Source organism: Halichoeres trimaculatus, unplaced genomic scaffold (genome assembly GCF_033239565.1).
Source record: "Halichoeres trimaculatus isolate MK-OKI-2021-1 unplaced genomic scaffold, fHalTri1.1 fHalTri1_scaffold_2, whole genome shotgun sequence".
In the NCBI taxonomy this organism is placed as follows: domain Eukaryota; kingdom Metazoa; phylum Chordata; class Actinopteri; order Labriformes; family Labridae; genus Halichoeres; species Halichoeres trimaculatus.
In genome coordinates, this window is record NW_027437180.1 from 19586479 (window position 1) to 19603586 (window position 17108).

Consider the following 17108-nt stretch of genomic DNA (forward strand, 5'->3'; position numbering starts at 1 on the left):
TTTGCAGAAAACATTCTATGGTAGATGAATTTTGGGTCCAGGAGTCATGATTAAAAAAACAGGTATCCTTTGTGTAAACAAATGATAAAGTTTACCTGGGAAATCATTATGTAAGAAGACAAAGGGCCATGTATAGTTTATATTAACTCAAGGCATCCAAGAACATTGTGTTTCCATGAAGTTTTTTTTTCTTTTTTTTTTTTCTGTCCAAAGAGAATAGGGATATTTACCATATGAGTGTGAAATTAGTTCTGCCAATATAAATTGGGATCAATTATGGCTTTCCATCTGCTCTATTTATCGAAACAAGGTTTGGCAGCTCAGAATGTAAGGGGGAGAGAGATGAGATGAAACCATATGTTGGATATTCTGTATGATAAGCTCAGTACAGGAATCACAAGTAAACATGTCCCTGGGACACAAAGATATGTAAAGAACAGAAATAGATGGCACTGGACATTAAACGGTAACTTTTTTTCTGTTACTATGTTTTTATGTTATGTTTGCAAATAACTTATGTAAATACAGTTTTGGTTGACTAAAACATTAAATGGCACATGGAAAGTTAGTAGCATGATTGTTGGTAGATTAAAGGGATATACATATATATATATATATATATAAGGACTGTTAATTAAGACCGGAACACTGTGTAACCAGCACATAGAGAGAAATGAGTTGTGAAAGCAAAGGTGACCTAAAGCTGGTGGATTTTGCTCTGCAAGCAGTAGCTCCATTCTGCTAACAGATTGTAGCTGAAATAATCTTATTTATTCCAAAATAAGCATGCCCAATTTTGTGTGAATGTATTTATGTAGGATTTTTATAATTATGTATTATAAATCATTATCACTTCTCGTGTATATGAAACAGTTGAATTTTCTATTTCTACCTAGAGAACCAAAAAGCCCACAGAAATGTGTCTCAATTTGGAGAAAAAAAAGGCTTTTATCTTGCTTGGCAAGTGTAAAATGAACCATGGAAAAAAAGACCATTTGCCTCTGTGGTGAATCTGTCAGCGGTTAAACATCTGCACAACATCGCCCATCAGGAGCGAGTCGTGCTACCAGCATTTTACGATGTAACAATAGTGGTACCAGTGCAAGTTATATGCTGGGTCCAATTGCACATTGAATGGTGGTATTTGGGCTTTGAGGCTTAGAGCAACAGATAAGGTAATGAGCGACAGCCTGAGCTACAAAAGGCACAGGGCTGATCGTCACTTTTACAACAGGTTTGATAAAATTACACCCAGAATGATAAGTGTTCACCTTTATTAGTATATCATTTCTCTTTTCTTACACTTTGATGTTGTTTCTGTCCTCTTTTTTTATGGCTAGTATTTTGTCATGCTCTCTCCACACATCAGCATGTCTTCGCTTCCTATCCTGCCCCTCAGCTGAGTGTTAGAGACAGATAGAGGGCGTGAAGGAAGAGAGGAGGAGCTGACAAAATGAATGGATCCTGGGAGAGAAGGTGTAAAGCTGTGTCTGTGCTCACTGATAGCCTTTCCAAAGCGGTCCCATATGACAAATATTTACAAAGGAGTGTGAATGTTCAGAATGCAAACACACACAGACAGGTTAAGTATGCATGAGGATCATGCGGGGGCAGATCCTGTTTCAGTCTTAAAGAGAAAACAATCCATGACTCTGGGAGTAAACATTGGTTATACATATGAGTTTATATAAGGGGCAATTTGAGAAAGAGGCTCTTACCAAAAGTGAACTTAAATGAATATTTAAGAAAAAAAAATAATGTTACAAATGGAGCATAAACCTTGCACTGTAAATATTTCTTTCAAGAACCAGACATCACAACCAACATAAAGTTGGATATAGCAGCCGGTGTTCTCGTTGTGGCAAATTGAATTGAATTAACAACCAAATAACAGGGCCTAGACTGGACTACATAAAAATATTGTGATTGTGCCATGATTTTGTAGAAAATGTTTAGTTTTGTTAGAGTTTTGTGTGAGTGTGTGCTTGAGAGGTTGCTCACCTATACACATTGGTCTCTCGGAAGTCTTAGAAAAAGTCATATCCAAATCTCTGTGCACATGGTACACAGTGCCCCATGGTTTGTAATCTGTGCCCCCTGATTTGAAGTTCAAGGACCCAACTCCTTTTTCTTCTTTTTTTCTCTTGAGCTAGCATCGGGGGCAGTGTCAATTCTTTAAGCTAGGTGGCAGGGGACTCCTCCACAGAAACATTTTGTTTTTGAATCCTGATAGGAACATCAACCTCCATCAACCTTGGTTGTTAAGTGGACATCTAAGTAGGAGTGAGTGAGTGAGCCCACTGTGCAAAGAGACATTCAAAGGATTTCTTAAAGTCATTGTTGGACTAGCCCACATTGTGGGCTATTTCTTAGTGGATTTGTTGCCATTATAAACATTTTCCCATTTTGTAGTTTTATTCATTTTTGTAGGCTCATTTTATCATCACTGTCCCATTTTTTAGGGGAAAATATAGAGCATACCTTTTGGAGTGCCTAAAATTGCACTGCAAAAAATGATTTCTAAGAAAGAAAAAAAAAAAAAGCTTGTTTCTAGAAATTTGTTCTTAAATTTAACCTAAAAAATAAAAAAAAATATCTTGACAAGCAAGATGTGTTTTAGAAAAAAAAAATATATTTCAAGAGAATATATCTAATAAAATCTTCATAAGAAAGTTCAGCTAAAATTAAGCAAGTATTGCTGGTAACAAGCCACAACAGAGGTTTGAATGAAGTCCCAACAGAAAAACAAGATTATTTTACTTATTTTAAGATTAAGATCAGTTACACAAGTTCTCAGTTTAAGAAATCACACAAATATATGTTGAATTCATCTGACCCTCAACAGTTATCTCATAAGGCTGTACCCAGAGGCTGGCTGGCGTGTACCCGTACACTCCAGCTAAGCTAAGCTAGTGGCTTTGGTTGGAAGTCTCTCAAAATAATTGGCACTGGATGTACAGTCAAGAAAATGGTCTCTTCCTGCGTGTTATGGACTGGGGACTGAGGTAAGACACAGAAAACAATGAAAATGTTGCAGTATTCCTTTTAAAAAGCAGAAAAGACAGTATTTTCTGAAGATGATGGCTGAGTTGTTGAGAATTGTGCTTTTGGAACTGTTTGTCAGCTGATTTGACTTTTTAATCAATGGAAAGCAAACAGGATTGCCTCTGGTTTCCCGATTTTAGATAAAAACACGTTTGTGTTTCATTTTTAAGAAATTATGTCTTATTCTAAGTTAATTTTGCTTATTGTTTTTCTTGGAGTTGGAGGATAAGTTCTTTAAACCAGCTAGATCAGAAAGACAATGTCTTATTTTAAGAAAATCTATCTATCATATTCCAAGACTTTTTTTACTAAATGAAAAAAAACATGTTAAATCTTAAATTAAGTAAAAAAATTCTTGAAATAAGCTAAATCAAAAAGCACAACACAAATTTTAAGTGAACTTTTCTTAAAAATAACTTTTTTATGCTTTTAATGAGCAAATTTTTCTCAAATTCAAGAACATTTTATCTAGTTTAAAGACAGGTTCCATCTAGATTTATAAGCTAGTTTAGAGAATTTTAGCCAAGCAAAATTTTCTTGCCCTATTGGCAGATTTTTTTTTTTTTTGCTCAAAACAAGGAAATTGTAGCAAATTTGAGGATATTTTGCTTATTTTTAGTAGGGCTGTTTTTGCAGTGTGTCAAGCTGCTTGCACAGACGCAATGTACCTATAATGAAGACATAAAAAAATACTTGGTAAACTATCTGGTCAACAAAGATGAAAAAATAACCTTAAACAAATTAGTTTTGGGGGAAACTGAGAGCAACAATGGAGCCTAATAGTTATTAGAAAAAAAAACAGTCTAGCGCCCAGTTGACGTTTCATCTGAAAATGCTAAAATGCAGTGAAAAAAATTCTGTGTTTACAAAGAAACACAGAGGGACTGAAAATGCTGTAGTAAGTATGCCTATAATGAAGACATAAAAAAATACTTGGTAAACTATCTGGTCAACAAAGATGAAAAAATAACCTTAAACAAATTAGTTTTGGGGGAAACTGAGAGCAACAATGGAGCCTAATAGTTATTAGAAAAAAAAACAGTCTAGCGCCCAGTTGACGTTTCATCTGAAAATGCTAAAATGCAGTGAAAAAAATTCTGTGTTTACAAAGAAACACAGAGGGACTGAAAATGCTGTAGTAAGTATGCCAGGCCTGTAAGTGGCGCTATTATGGTCTTGTCCAGAAGCAGCTTTAGGGAGCTCTCCGCTGAAGTAGAGCTGAGCCGATCAGCTGGTGTATTGGTGAAAACTAAGTGCAGAAGTGGAGCAACAGATGCACATTTTGTATAAAGACAGTCAGCAGATTCAGCAGATTGAGCAGCACAAGCACAACACGGCAGATCACCATGTTCGTAACAACGGTACAGTTGTTGTGTGCTCTCCCGCAAAGTGGAGTGTGGTGTCAGCGTTTCCACCGAAAACACCTGCTCACTGTTTACACGACAACGGTGTTTGCAGCGTTCCAGGAAAATCTCACTCTGGAGGCTGTTTTCAAGTTTGCGTTAAAGGTCAATTTAAACTCTGATTCCGTCGAAATGCAAATATATATATATATATATATATATATATATATATATATATATATATATATATATATATATATATATATATATTCCCTGTTATTATCCTTTTCATTCCTGGCAATCAACTTATTTTGACAACTGGTTTTTACACCATTTGCACAGAAACCAGTCAAAGCTGAGAATTACATTACCTCTGTTGTGGTTTAGCACTTTTAGTGAAACCTCCAGACTCCAAATGCAAGCAAGGAATTAGACCTTATGCTGAGCAATGGCAGATTTCAACTGCACAAGACGCAAGTTAGGACAGATTCTTTCCACTGTAATGCCTTCTCTTGCTTCACCATGCTTTTCCCCCCTCTCCATCATTCCCTGTCCACTCGGCCTCAGGCAAGCTCGGTGCCGCAGCGCTCCAACAAATCAGGATCAGCGTCACTCATTGGACGTAATGTTATTACTGCGACTAAGAGCCAGGAGCAGCTGGATGTATTACCAGCACACAGGATGTAAATATGAAGTGACGCATATCCTTTGGTGCTGGTATTGTTTTGCAGAGAAACAGCTAACATCATCTCAGGTGAAAGTGATCTCAGAGAATGAAAACATAGTTTCATCAGCAGTGTTTGTGTGTTTTTTGTATATCATATGTTCCATTCGTTGAAGTGAGTTAATGAAGGATGTTTTAAAGCAATTTACTGTACAAGAGCAGCCGTCATAAAAGATGAGCACCTTTCAGCCTCTCCATGAGGGTCTCACATGCTCTCTTTTATACAACTAGAAAACACATCCAGGCTAAACCAAAGCCTGCAAAATACTTATCCCTCTTTGTATTGATACTTCTACACTTTTGTCATATTATGTCTTTTTCTTTATGAACATTTTTACCACTGCCAGGGACTTTGTCGGTCTGTTTGTCTGTGAACAACATAACTCAAAAAGTAACAAACTGATCTGGATTAAATTTTCAGGAAATGTTCAAAATGGGATAAGGAAAAAGTGATTACATTTTTTAGGTGGTCCAGATCCAGGAATTTTTAAAAGGATTCTTTATCATCGTGAGGTAGTGCCGTTTTCACCAATTGCGTAATAACTCCAGGATAAATGGTCAGATTGCTTTGCAAAACAATGCAAGGTCACGATCATTTATGTAATAGTACAATCCAGATCCTGGCCATATTCTGGGTACTACCCGGAATATGAAATATGTACTGGGTCATCATAATTTTTAACACTGTCATGTAACAAATTATCGTACAAACCTACAATTAACACCAATATGTAGCAGACAGTCTGCTGAAAGGGAGTATAACATTAAAGTAGGACTAAAGTGTTGAGTGACAATCACAATACGCTTGGCAGAGGTCTGCACTCTGATGGCTTTTCAAGTTATCCTGGTGACACTAATGAACCATATAATGGCACTAAGTGGGAGACAAACCCAAAAAGCATGTACATTATCCATGTTAAAGAAAACCCATTTACTCTAATTTGCTAAGCTTTTCACTTCACAGTATATAAAGCAGGTCATATTCAAGACTTGATTTATGAATTATGGAGGTTGAATAACAGTTTGAGTGGTAAGATAGATGATCATTTTTAATGCTTAAGATACATGCAGATGCAGAAATGCTGTCTTGATTCTCAGCATGAAAAGGGTTCTGGACTCCATGTGTTGTATTCATCTTTTTCATTCTGTTTATTTCTATTTTCATCTCTACACCCAGATATCTTCATTACCTGCAAGCGCAGGTAATAACTCACAGAAGATCAAACCTTTTACCTTGATCGACAAGCTTCCCATTGGGTTGCAAAAGCAGTTGGATTACCCAACTTTTAGGAATCCATTTCTGTCTTCTGAGCAAAGGTTTATAAATATAACTTTGGTAAAAGACAAATAGGAAAGTCCATATGAAAGATTTGAAAGCATAGACAAAAGCTGCTCTAAACACTGAGAGTAAGCTGATGTGGCATAATGTCACTTATTAGTGGACATGATCAAGCTTATTAAAGAGACAAACGTTTGAGTCACGATGCATGAGAGTAATAAGTGAGGCTCTTAGTTGGAGTTTTGTTTGTTAGAATTTAAAATGCCTGACAAAGAAGCTCTCAGCGGGGGGTTGTGCCTCAAGGGGGAATTTGCTAAAAAAGTAAACTTTTTGTTTGATGTTGGACACCTGCTTCTCCTCACGCACAAACAACGTACACTGCTCCACACAATCTGCCTGTACGCAGAGGTCTGGTTCAGCTTTTACAGGCAGGCTAAGCAGAGCCTGGTGTGGAACTCATGCTGCTCCTAATCCCTTTCCTGCAGAGCGCATACTGTTTGTGTTTGCAGCACACTAGTTCCCAGGGGTGCAGCATTTTATCCCACCCCACCCCCTCCTCCTCCTTCTTGCAGCTACACACTGCATGTGGTGGATGTAAGACTGGGGAGTAATTGCTGGTGGTGGAGGAGTCTCTCTTCAGCATGTTCACTCAGCACTTGGGTTCTTGGTGCACAGAGATGAGCCAACATCTCTGTGGTTACTGTGGCTGAAAGGATGGTGAGTGATGGAAAGATGAGAACAGTGAGGGTGAGGGAAGACATACGAGCTGTGACTGTGGGATCAGAGAGGAGGAAAAAGACCAGATAAAAGATTACGAGCAAGCAATATGGTGGGAGCGCTAGCTTCTCTAGCCTAGGGGCTGAAACAGGGCACTGGTGACTTTTAAAATTTATGGAAAATCAAGAGAAACCAGGGCAGTAAAAGAGAAAGGAAATAATCACTTTACCATGGGGTAAAACATGAGGGCAGAAATGAATAAGACAGGTTAAGGTAAAAGTGGTGAAAAACAGCAGGGGGTCCAAAATAATTTATGTTAAAAGATAAAAATAAATAAATGAGCTTTAGATAGAATGTTTTGTATTCAAAGAAAAGTGATAATGTGAATTTCCATGGGCATAAATATTCTGCTTTCATGCTTACATCAGGAGCTCTTGAGATGTTGCAGAGGACACAGTGGAGGGAGAGGGGGTAAAACAAAGTGTTTCTTTCCGGCAGTGTGGTTTTAAATAAATCTTATGTTGTGGGTTCATCCCAAGCAGACTATTGTCAGTGTGCTTTTTTAGTAAATGGAATAAAAGGAAGATCACTTCATGTGAGAACAAATAGGTTTTAAGTTTCCCCATCCTCTCTGTGTTGGTCTCTGCAATTCAAAGCTGGGTTTAAGGGACCATGTGCTCTGCTTGTCCTATAAAGATCCATTTTCTGTTTACATCAGATATTCTGTACACTGATCTGGTGTTTAGAGGCTTGAGACGCTGATCACACCCTTGGTTACATGACATCAAAGCACCGGTATAGCTCATGAAAGTGACATCATAGCAGTGTCTTTACACCTTGGGGGTGACTGGAGAGTGAGTGACATCCTCTAATGGCTTCCATAAATGCATAATATACAAAGGAGTGTTGTCTCTTTTGACTTTTGGACTTTCTGATATTCTCTTTAATGTTTTCATTCAGTTGGTTTGTAATGATGTTCTACACTGCAATCCTTTACCTTTGGATTGTTTCAATGCTGTATTATTCCTCACTGGCAACTAGTCTTATCCACAATCAGCTCACTTGCAGTTACATTAGGATTGCATGTGAAAAGTTACTGAAGTGCAAATTGTAATTTTTGGTGATTTTGGATAAATGTTTGGCTCATGAACACAGTAAACAGAGCAGACACAATAAGATGGGTGGCTGTGTGTATTGAGAAAGGAGTGGATATAAAAAGGGAATCAAGGAGCACAAGACAAGCAGATTGTTGTTTATGAGCCAGTCAGCTTGAGCATGAAGTGCAATAAAAAGTGTAAAATAATTAATAACCTAATAACTCATTTACAAATTGGCTGCACATAGCAGTGATCTGCCCTGTTGCCTCACAGGCAGAAGAATCATGGTTTGAATCCCAAGCTAAACTGGGGCTTTCCTGTGTAGGGTTTGCATGTTTTACCAATGCATACAAACATTCCCTTTGTTTACTCCAGCTTCCGTTACTGTTCAAAGACAGACTGGTTGGATAAATCTAAGACTCTAAACTGTTAAGACTGCAAGTGTGTGACTGATTGTTTTCTCTCAGTGACTGACTGACTGGAGACCTGTACAGGTGCACCCTGACTTATGCCCATTGGCAGCTGGAATAGGCTCCAACCATCTGTACTTCCCAAGAGGATAATGGCTATGGGAAACAGATTGATGGGCAAACTTGAACCAAATGGTCAGTGTTCTTCAATCACAATGCTTCTCTGAGTACTTCTTTGAGTTAGCAAGTATTTTTTAAGATTGGACAATAGGAAGACAATTAACATTCAACTGGTTTTATTATTATTATTATTATTATTATTATTATTATTTATTGCTCTGCTTCATTAGATTTCAAACCAACAACTTAAAGTGTGTGTAAAGCAGCAATAAATTTGTCATACAGTAGACACACGAGTCATTGACCACTGAGCCAAATTTAAAAGATTAAAAAAAAAAAAAATCTAAGTATATAAATCAAAGTCTCAAAATCATGGAGAAACAAGCACTTCTCTCTGCTGTTAATAGTGTGGGCATGTCAGTTCGAGATGCTGAAACCACGGTCACACGCGGGAGGGGAGCCGCCTACGTGTACTGTACAAAAACGAAACCTACAGTAGCAATTGAAGCGCCAGCAGCCTGTTGGACCCAGCCTTACCTGTTCGAGCCATCAGAGCCAGAATATGACTCTGAATTAGACACTGATTGTGCTGCTCAGCCTCGTTCCCCACAGTCTACTAGTAAGAAATGCAATCCGAGACTCAAGAGCAAGCGGAAAACCACTGAAGCTATCAACGTTGAATGTATTTATACCACACCAGCAGCAGGTGCAGGGTTATGCTAATGATGGCCTTGTTACCCGGCTACAATTTCTGACCCTCCCATTATGTCCTGAACACAGAAATTTTGAAACACAGTTTGTGAGCCTAGCTCCACAATTGAACTCTAAATTTTTGAAAGACTTTTTTTTCATGTTTTAAGGAAATACATTTATGACGTAATATGTCTGAATTTGCTTTACATGGACTTTAAAGGTTTGAAACTTGAGACCTCATCAATCGTCCTTTTACAGGATGCAAAGTCTATTTATATGTTTGAAAGCTCAGCCATGACAGAAAACATTGTTTGAAAAGCCTCAACCATAAAGACACAAAACTCTAAATTCTGATTACAATTGTTGATTACAGGATGTACTAATTGTTCATAATCATTTCATGATAACAGTCCAGAGCATAAAAATGATGGGTTACGACTAGGTTGTTTTGAGATGTCACATCATTGTTAATTACTCTAATTTTCTTGTGCCAAGATGTAATTTAGTACTATCACTGAGAGGAATGCCTGCTTCATGCATGAGCTTTTCCTGTTGTGTCCCTCATCCTGCCATCAACTCAGTTTCCTTGTTTGGTTTCTTTTCATTTCAGATTTTGGCAAAAGTGAGACTGCTAAAACAATGTGACCAAGGTGAGATTTCTTGGGGAAATGGTGGGGTTCTCCTGTTTTTACATCCCTACTCTTCTGGGGGATGCAAATATTTACAAGACTGCAATGTTGGTCGGGCTGTTTTACATTCGGTCATGTTGTGACATGTCCCAGGTGAGAGTCCCAGGTGAGAGTCCCAATCATCATGTTAATATTTAATGTCATGATGCACATTTACCACAGACATGAGTGTCCATGCATTGCAGAGTTGAATGAGAGCTGTCAGAAAGATGGGCAGTGATTTGGAGTCAGGCTTTGAAATAGAATTTAATAAATATAAACATTTTAAATTAATGAATATCCCAACACACATCTAAACATACCTTATGTGGAAACCTTGGGACATAGTTAATAGGTCAAATGGAAAAAGCTGCTGTTCCATTTTAGCCATGGACACGTTCTGTGAGCATATTTCTCCATTTGTCTTAAATTTGTGAAATGGCAAAGTTCTCATTCTGAGCAGGCATTTGGGAGCTTGGCAAAATGTGTGTTTGAATAAAAACCTTTGACTCTTCATGGTTATGGACAAAAAGGAGTTAAACAAAGAGAGTCACAGGTACTTACCCTGCCATGACAATAAAGAAATCCAGCCTGTTCCAGGTGTCCCCCAGGTAACAGCGTCGACCAAAGATCCCCAGAGCAACCATCTTTATTATCATCTCCATAGCGAAGAAGATGTAGATGAATGCATCAAAGGCCTGACAGGAAGACACAAAGGGTCAAAGAGGCAATGTGTCAGTAAAGCATATCTCTCCTTTGTGTTGTGGACACCAAAGATATAGATTATTTTCCACTGAAGTCACAGACTAAAAGAATGGATCTCGGAATCTAGCTGATCATGTTGAGCTGGAGAACATTAAAATGTTTGCTTCTGAGTAATTTTGGTAACCTGGCTCCAGTCACTTGTTGACTAGGGCTTGTTGATAGAGGTATTTGCTCCTAACCATAGGTAATCTTGTGATTATGTTACAGCAACCGCAGAAATTTTTGACCAAAATACATTTGGCAAATCAATGAACACAACTCTTGGAAATATGAAGCGTGACTCCAATGTCAGTATATAACTATTTCGACTCGGGGTTTCATTTTTTTTTTTATTTCATTTGTTTATATTTCTGGCAGCACACTATTTTGCCCCTTTTTGGGGCACAAAACCACTGCAGCACTGCAAGCAATACAGAACCACCACAGACTTGTAGACAATATAAAAATTTAGACATTTTTCTGGGCACATTTATGGCGCATTTTAAGTCTAATATTAGTCATCAGGCCAATTAATCAGGCTGATTGTAGCGTATCACCTAATAATCAACATCAGTTAATACTTAACAGATGTGTTAAAGATGCTATGAGGAGGATCGCTTTTAATTGGACCGCTTTGCTACCTTCTGACCCTGCACTGAGTCTCACACTCACTGTCATGAAGACATGACTTTTAACAACACGTGTGTTTGTTTCGGAACAAATGCCAGTGAAAAATTCAGTGTTTACACAGAAATGCTGTAGTAAGAATGCCAGGCCTAGTTGGTGCCAGAAAAAGCTTGTCCGGGAGCAGCTTCAGGTAGATCTTCACCAAAATAGAGTCGAAGTAGTCATCTGGCAGCGATTGCAAATTGCAGAAGTGGTGCAACATCATAACAACAGTGCTGTTGGACTGTTGAATGCACATGTGCAAAGAGAGGCGTGACATCAGTGTTTTCACAGAAAATTTTGGCTTGCTGTTAACACGGCAGCAGTGTCTAAGGCATTTCAGAAAAAAACCACTCTGTAGGCCATTTTTAAATTTTTTTGCTTTAGGTCAGCTAAAATGCCATTTCCACGTAAACGTGAGGCCAAAACACAATATCACAAAATTGGTAGAAAAAAGGAAGAAATTACAAGCTGGAAAGGTTTAAAAAGCGAGAGACTCCTGCAGAACCCGGTAGTGTTGGCAGGTATGTAACTGTTAATTCACAAGTCTGGCATTAACCAGTAGCCTATAAGACTGTTATTCTGCCCCTGCTGCCGTAGCTTAGCAGATAGATCACAGTTTCCCAAGAAGTCTGATTCAGGATCATAGGCAGCCATATGAGATATCAGCCAATATATTCATTTTTTTAGCCCCCCATATCGGTATCAGCAACAGCCCCAAAAATAGCATTTTGGTCTGGCTCTAATCATTATGCCAGTCAGTCTTTGCTTTTTGAGAATTTTATAGACAGTTCAGTAAAATGGTCCATAAATGATGACGTTTCCAGGATATAAATTCAATGGCACCTTGAGAGTTTATGTGAGGAGACACCCTCCAGTGTTTAAACACAAATAAAGGAACGAGTGAATCTAAAATGTGATCCTTTCAAGCGCCAGAATACTGAGGTAAGCCAGCTTTCTCTTAACCCTCTCTTTTCTCTCTTTTCCCACCACTCTCTTGGGAAGTTCTCAATTTTCCTCCCCCATTTCCTTTTTCATCTTCCAGCCAATCTCCATCTACTCCTTCTCCCACCCCTCCTCTTACAACGGTCTTATTTATTTCCCTTTTCTCACTCCCTGATGATTTAATATCTCTCCTTCTCCTCTTTCTTCCTTTTCTCTCCATTAAATCCCACCCTTCCCCCACTAAACAGCTGATCAGTTTTTCCTAAACAGTGTGTAATGAAAAATAATTTGTTTGAGTAGTAATCAAAGATAAGCCCCCCCCCCCCCCCCCCCCCCCTTTACCACCGTTCTCAGTTTTAATCAAGCATCTAATTAAAGGAAGAGAAATCAAATAAATCAAAGATCTCAGCTTGCTAATGCATGTTATTGCTGTTGCAAGCAAAAAGCCTAGATTAGCTGCTGTTCTGCTCTGTGTATACAGGGAGGGATTAGAGATTAACTGATGCGCTTGGTGGTGCTTGTAATTTGATTTTCAGAGGCAAGTACTGTAGGCAGCATGATCTGAATCTGAATCATCAATGTGAATCTGTGTCTTGTCTGGGGCCGGATGCTGTAATGAAGATGCTCCTCAGCAGACCTCTGGAGAGTGGAGATGCCAGACTGGCCTACTAATGTGCAGGAACTGTCAAAGTGTTCCACCTTGACCTTTGTGAAACTGGATAGATGGATGAGGTGCAAACTTTGTGAAGTTCTCTGAACCAAGAAGCTTTGATCCAGCAACATTTCCAAACCCTGATGTTTTTATATGTCTCACTCTTTTATGAGAGTTTGTCCATCTTCTTGTCTTTTTCATTCTGTAAAAGAAAGTCAAGCAGGTATTTATTATCTGCAACTCTTTGACAGTAACCTTTAATCTTCCTGTTTTCACTTTTTGAATGTATTTCAGTTTGTCAGTGTCAGGTTTGCATGCGTGTCACAAATCAGACTTAGTTACACAGTTTGATACTGATAACTGGATGTATATTGGGTTTGTACAATTTATTTTAGGGCTATCAGCATTATCAAGTTAATCATGATGTGAATAAGTCCTGAAATTACTGCATTTTTCTCATTTTATTGTTACGATTCAGCAGGTGGTGAGATAAAAGACGGTTTCTATTTCAAGCTTTTACTCAAGGACACGATTGGTTTAGCTTTGAAACATTCATGTCCAAGCTCAACACTCGTTTGTTCTCACAATTTGTAATGAAGGTTCAAGGTATTTGCATTTACTTCTATTCTGAGGGCTTGTTATTGATTTGTTTACATTCTATTTTCAGTTAGATTGAAAAGAACCCTCTCCCTGACATAGCATTGTGTGATCTCTGTGAAGATCCTTATACATTCAGGTCACGGTGTAGCTAGGAGGGAATCACATGCATATTAAATTTCTGTTTTGTCTTGAAACTGTTCATCACACATCTGAGAGTTATTAGATCTGTGAAAAGATTCCACTTTTAGGCTTGAAGTGTCTCCAGGAAAGAAAATGTTTTCTGTTGTATTGCATTTGACTTACATAAAAATCTCAGATGGTAAAAGTGTGAGCTTTGATGTTAGTTTGAAAATCAACATCTCCGCAATACTTAACCCCAGAGACACCATTAAACATTGCTCTGTAAGCTACTATACCTCTATACTTAAACGTGTGCAGTCTGCTTTTGACACTTCTCAGTCTTTCTTGTCCCACCTAAGACTGGTCTTAAACAAAGGTTTGCAAGAAGACAGGGCCAGCTGTTATACCTCATCAAATCCAAAAGACCAATCCTATATGCCCTTCAATTGTTATTTTTAGGTGGTTTTTTTTTTCAGATATTTATTGGGCTTCAAAACAGGAACTTGAGGGTGAAATTTTGTGCTATCCATGCATGAAAGTATGTAAGTTTTACAATAAAGCTTTTGAATCTTGAACCTTTGTGGTGTTTCTACATGATGTGTATGTCAAACCTGAGCAAACAGTAAACTACAATTTTTCCTTTTGAACTTTTTTTCCCCGAAAGATCCACACATCAGATGTGATCAGACTGAGTGAACACTATAATATTTTGTTGCTTTAGCAGCAGACTAAAACTGTGTAGGTGGGAATATTAAAGCAACTATTTACATTTGTATACATGTGTGGTTTGAGTTTTATATCCTTTTCACACCAAAGTTATTTATTTTTGTTGATCTAGTGCTCCCCATTGCCCCTAAAATGTGACGTTTCTCTGGTGTAACTGCTTTTGTAAGCCCATTCCCAGACTGTATCTGATCCATCTTTTCAGAGGCAGGCCACATAAGCGGTGACGACAGTCAGAGTGTGACTTGATCTGTCCTTGCCCTCAGCCAATTCATGATCCCTCTCTCTTGCAATCGTGACAAGCAAACAGCAGAACCTGAAGCTTGGTTCCCTGGTCGATTTCGGTGTATTTGTACAACAGCTGAAGAGGAAATCTGAATATGACCATCACTTGCCATTGTTGTACCTCTGCTTTGTTTTACGTAAATACTACTCTCTGAGAGTATTGATTTTCATGTTGGTTGTAACCCTGCGTCTCAGTACGTAAAGGTTAAACCAATAAAAAAGTCATCATTCAAACCTGTTTTCTTTCACTTTCTCCTCTGTCTTAAAGAGAAGACTAGCTGACTTAACAACCACCTAGGCTTCCAAAGGATCTTTGGGTCCGCTGTTGGAGTGTATAGATTGTGCTGGTGAGGCACCACTGAAATCACGGTATTGATCAACGGATTTTCTAAGAGGACTGCATTGACTGTGGCGCTGTAGCCCTCCAAATCCATGCTGACATTGAATGGAGTCTATGGATACTTGGTGGGGAAATTCTATTAGGACCAACTCACCAGCCACCTCTCCCTGAGAGCTGAATCAATCTGCTGTGTGTGTTGGCTGTTACATGACGAGTGTGCTGCCTTGTGTGTAGTCGTGTGAAAATGTGAAAAAAACACAAGACACCAAGGTGATTCATCAGGCGCCTTACACTGACAGACTGGAGACATACGTGCACACACTAGTGCACAGATGCTACACCCACTCAGGCCACCTTTGGCTCGAGTGAGGAGGGATTCTGCAGCTTTTTGCGAGATGATGGGGAAAGCTGCTAAAGTGCTGTATGTGAGAAAGTCGTGCTCGAAGCTTCGTAAAGACCACATGAAAGCAGTGAGTCACAGAGAGTTACGGGCACTGACATGGAGGGGGCGAGAAGGGAGGGTGTGACATGGAAAGATTGACAGGAAGAGGGTGGGGATGTGTGCATGTGAAAGAGGGTTTTTCCTATATGTCAACATGAACATGCAGCAATAAATGTATGTGTGCACTTTCAGGATGAAGAAACATTCTCTGCTCTCTTCTTCCAGGAATGTCGGGGCATCTTCCAAGTGTCATTTGCCTATTCAGCTGTGTTGTTTTTCACAGTCTTTGCGTGATACTGTGAACTTTGTGGGTCTGCTTTAGCCGGGGCTGTTCATAACTTATGCATGGAAGTGTTTACGTCTATGTTTGTTCTGATTGTGAACACATGTCTAAAAGTGCACAACACTTATGTATAAAACATACATGATCCTGTGTAACTTGGTTAACCTTACGTAAAGCACACCTGAAAGCACTAGTTGAGGAAAGGGGAAAGCAAGAGGCTACAGTTTCACTAGCTATTCGGTGAAGATGTATCGTTATAAAGGTTAAAATTCACAAGTTAAGTTTGATGTGAAATTTTTTTAAGCACCAAAAAGAAAAGCTTTGAGTTTGCAGACTGCAGTTTCTGCATAAATTGACAAATATTATTGACAAACACTGATTGTCATCTAAATCATCGATCTATAAAGGCCTTGTAACCATGGTTAATGAATTTTATTTTCTCTGTTTTCCCAAGATAATGAGTCAATTTTGGTTATTTTTAAGATCTCAACTTATAATGCAGGTTATGAATATTATATATAGATATTTATGGATATTTAGCACATTTAAAAAAAATAGTTATCAGGTGATCTAAAAATCAAATTAGAGTTTCCTTGTGCTGCGTGATCTTCTGGATATTGATAGTGATGAGATTCTTTGATTGCCAAAAAAATGTTTTAGTTACCTCAGGGGAAAAACGTTTTTTTGTTTGTTTGTTTTTGGCAAGATAGGAGAAAAAAAATCCTCTAAGAAAGCATACAAAAAAATAAATAAATAAAATTAAAATCACATATTTAAACATTCTTTCCCAGGTTTTTTTGAACTCTCTATGTCATGGTAGGTGTCTCCATGTGTGTGCTTGTGTTTACCTGCAGTATTTGGCACCGGTCTGAGGAGCAGTCGATGTTCTCACAGGGCTGGTACATTCCCAGGGTCACGCAATTCAACAGGATCACCATCATACTCACACGCTCGAACCATGTGGAAACTGTTAAGGAGAACAGCTAAGGGAGTGAAGCAAAATATTACACACTCTGGGAAAGCAGAGACTTCAACTATATACTTCAAACTTTGCATCAATAAAATTACAATTTCCCAAAAGTTTAGACCCCTCTATTGAAACAGGATCCTTCTAACTTTGGCTGTCTGAAAATTCATGGCTGGACAATGCAAGTGAAAATGGAAAAAAAGTCAGCTCATGTCTGTCTGTTCACAAAAAATGTCCCATGGCAT

General features: G+C 38.5%; 1 protein-coding gene across 1 annotated transcript in view; it reads right to left on the reverse strand.

Moving 5' to 3' along the window:
* Positions 1–16852, reverse strand: part of cacna1ib (calcium voltage-gated channel subunit alpha1 Ib) — a 156584-nt gene extending 139732 nt beyond the window's left edge. Inside the window, exons 1-2 of the mRNA XM_074686023.1 lie at positions 16745–16852; positions 10661–10794 (exon numbers count right to left, since the gene is read on the reverse strand). Coding sequence (XP_074542124.1) covers positions 10661–10794; positions 16745–16837 — 227 coding nt within the window. The 5' untranslated portion in view covers positions 16838–16852. The remainder of the gene's footprint in view (positions 1–10660; positions 10795–16744) is intronic.
* Between the last annotated feature and the right edge of the window lie 256 nt (positions 16853–17108).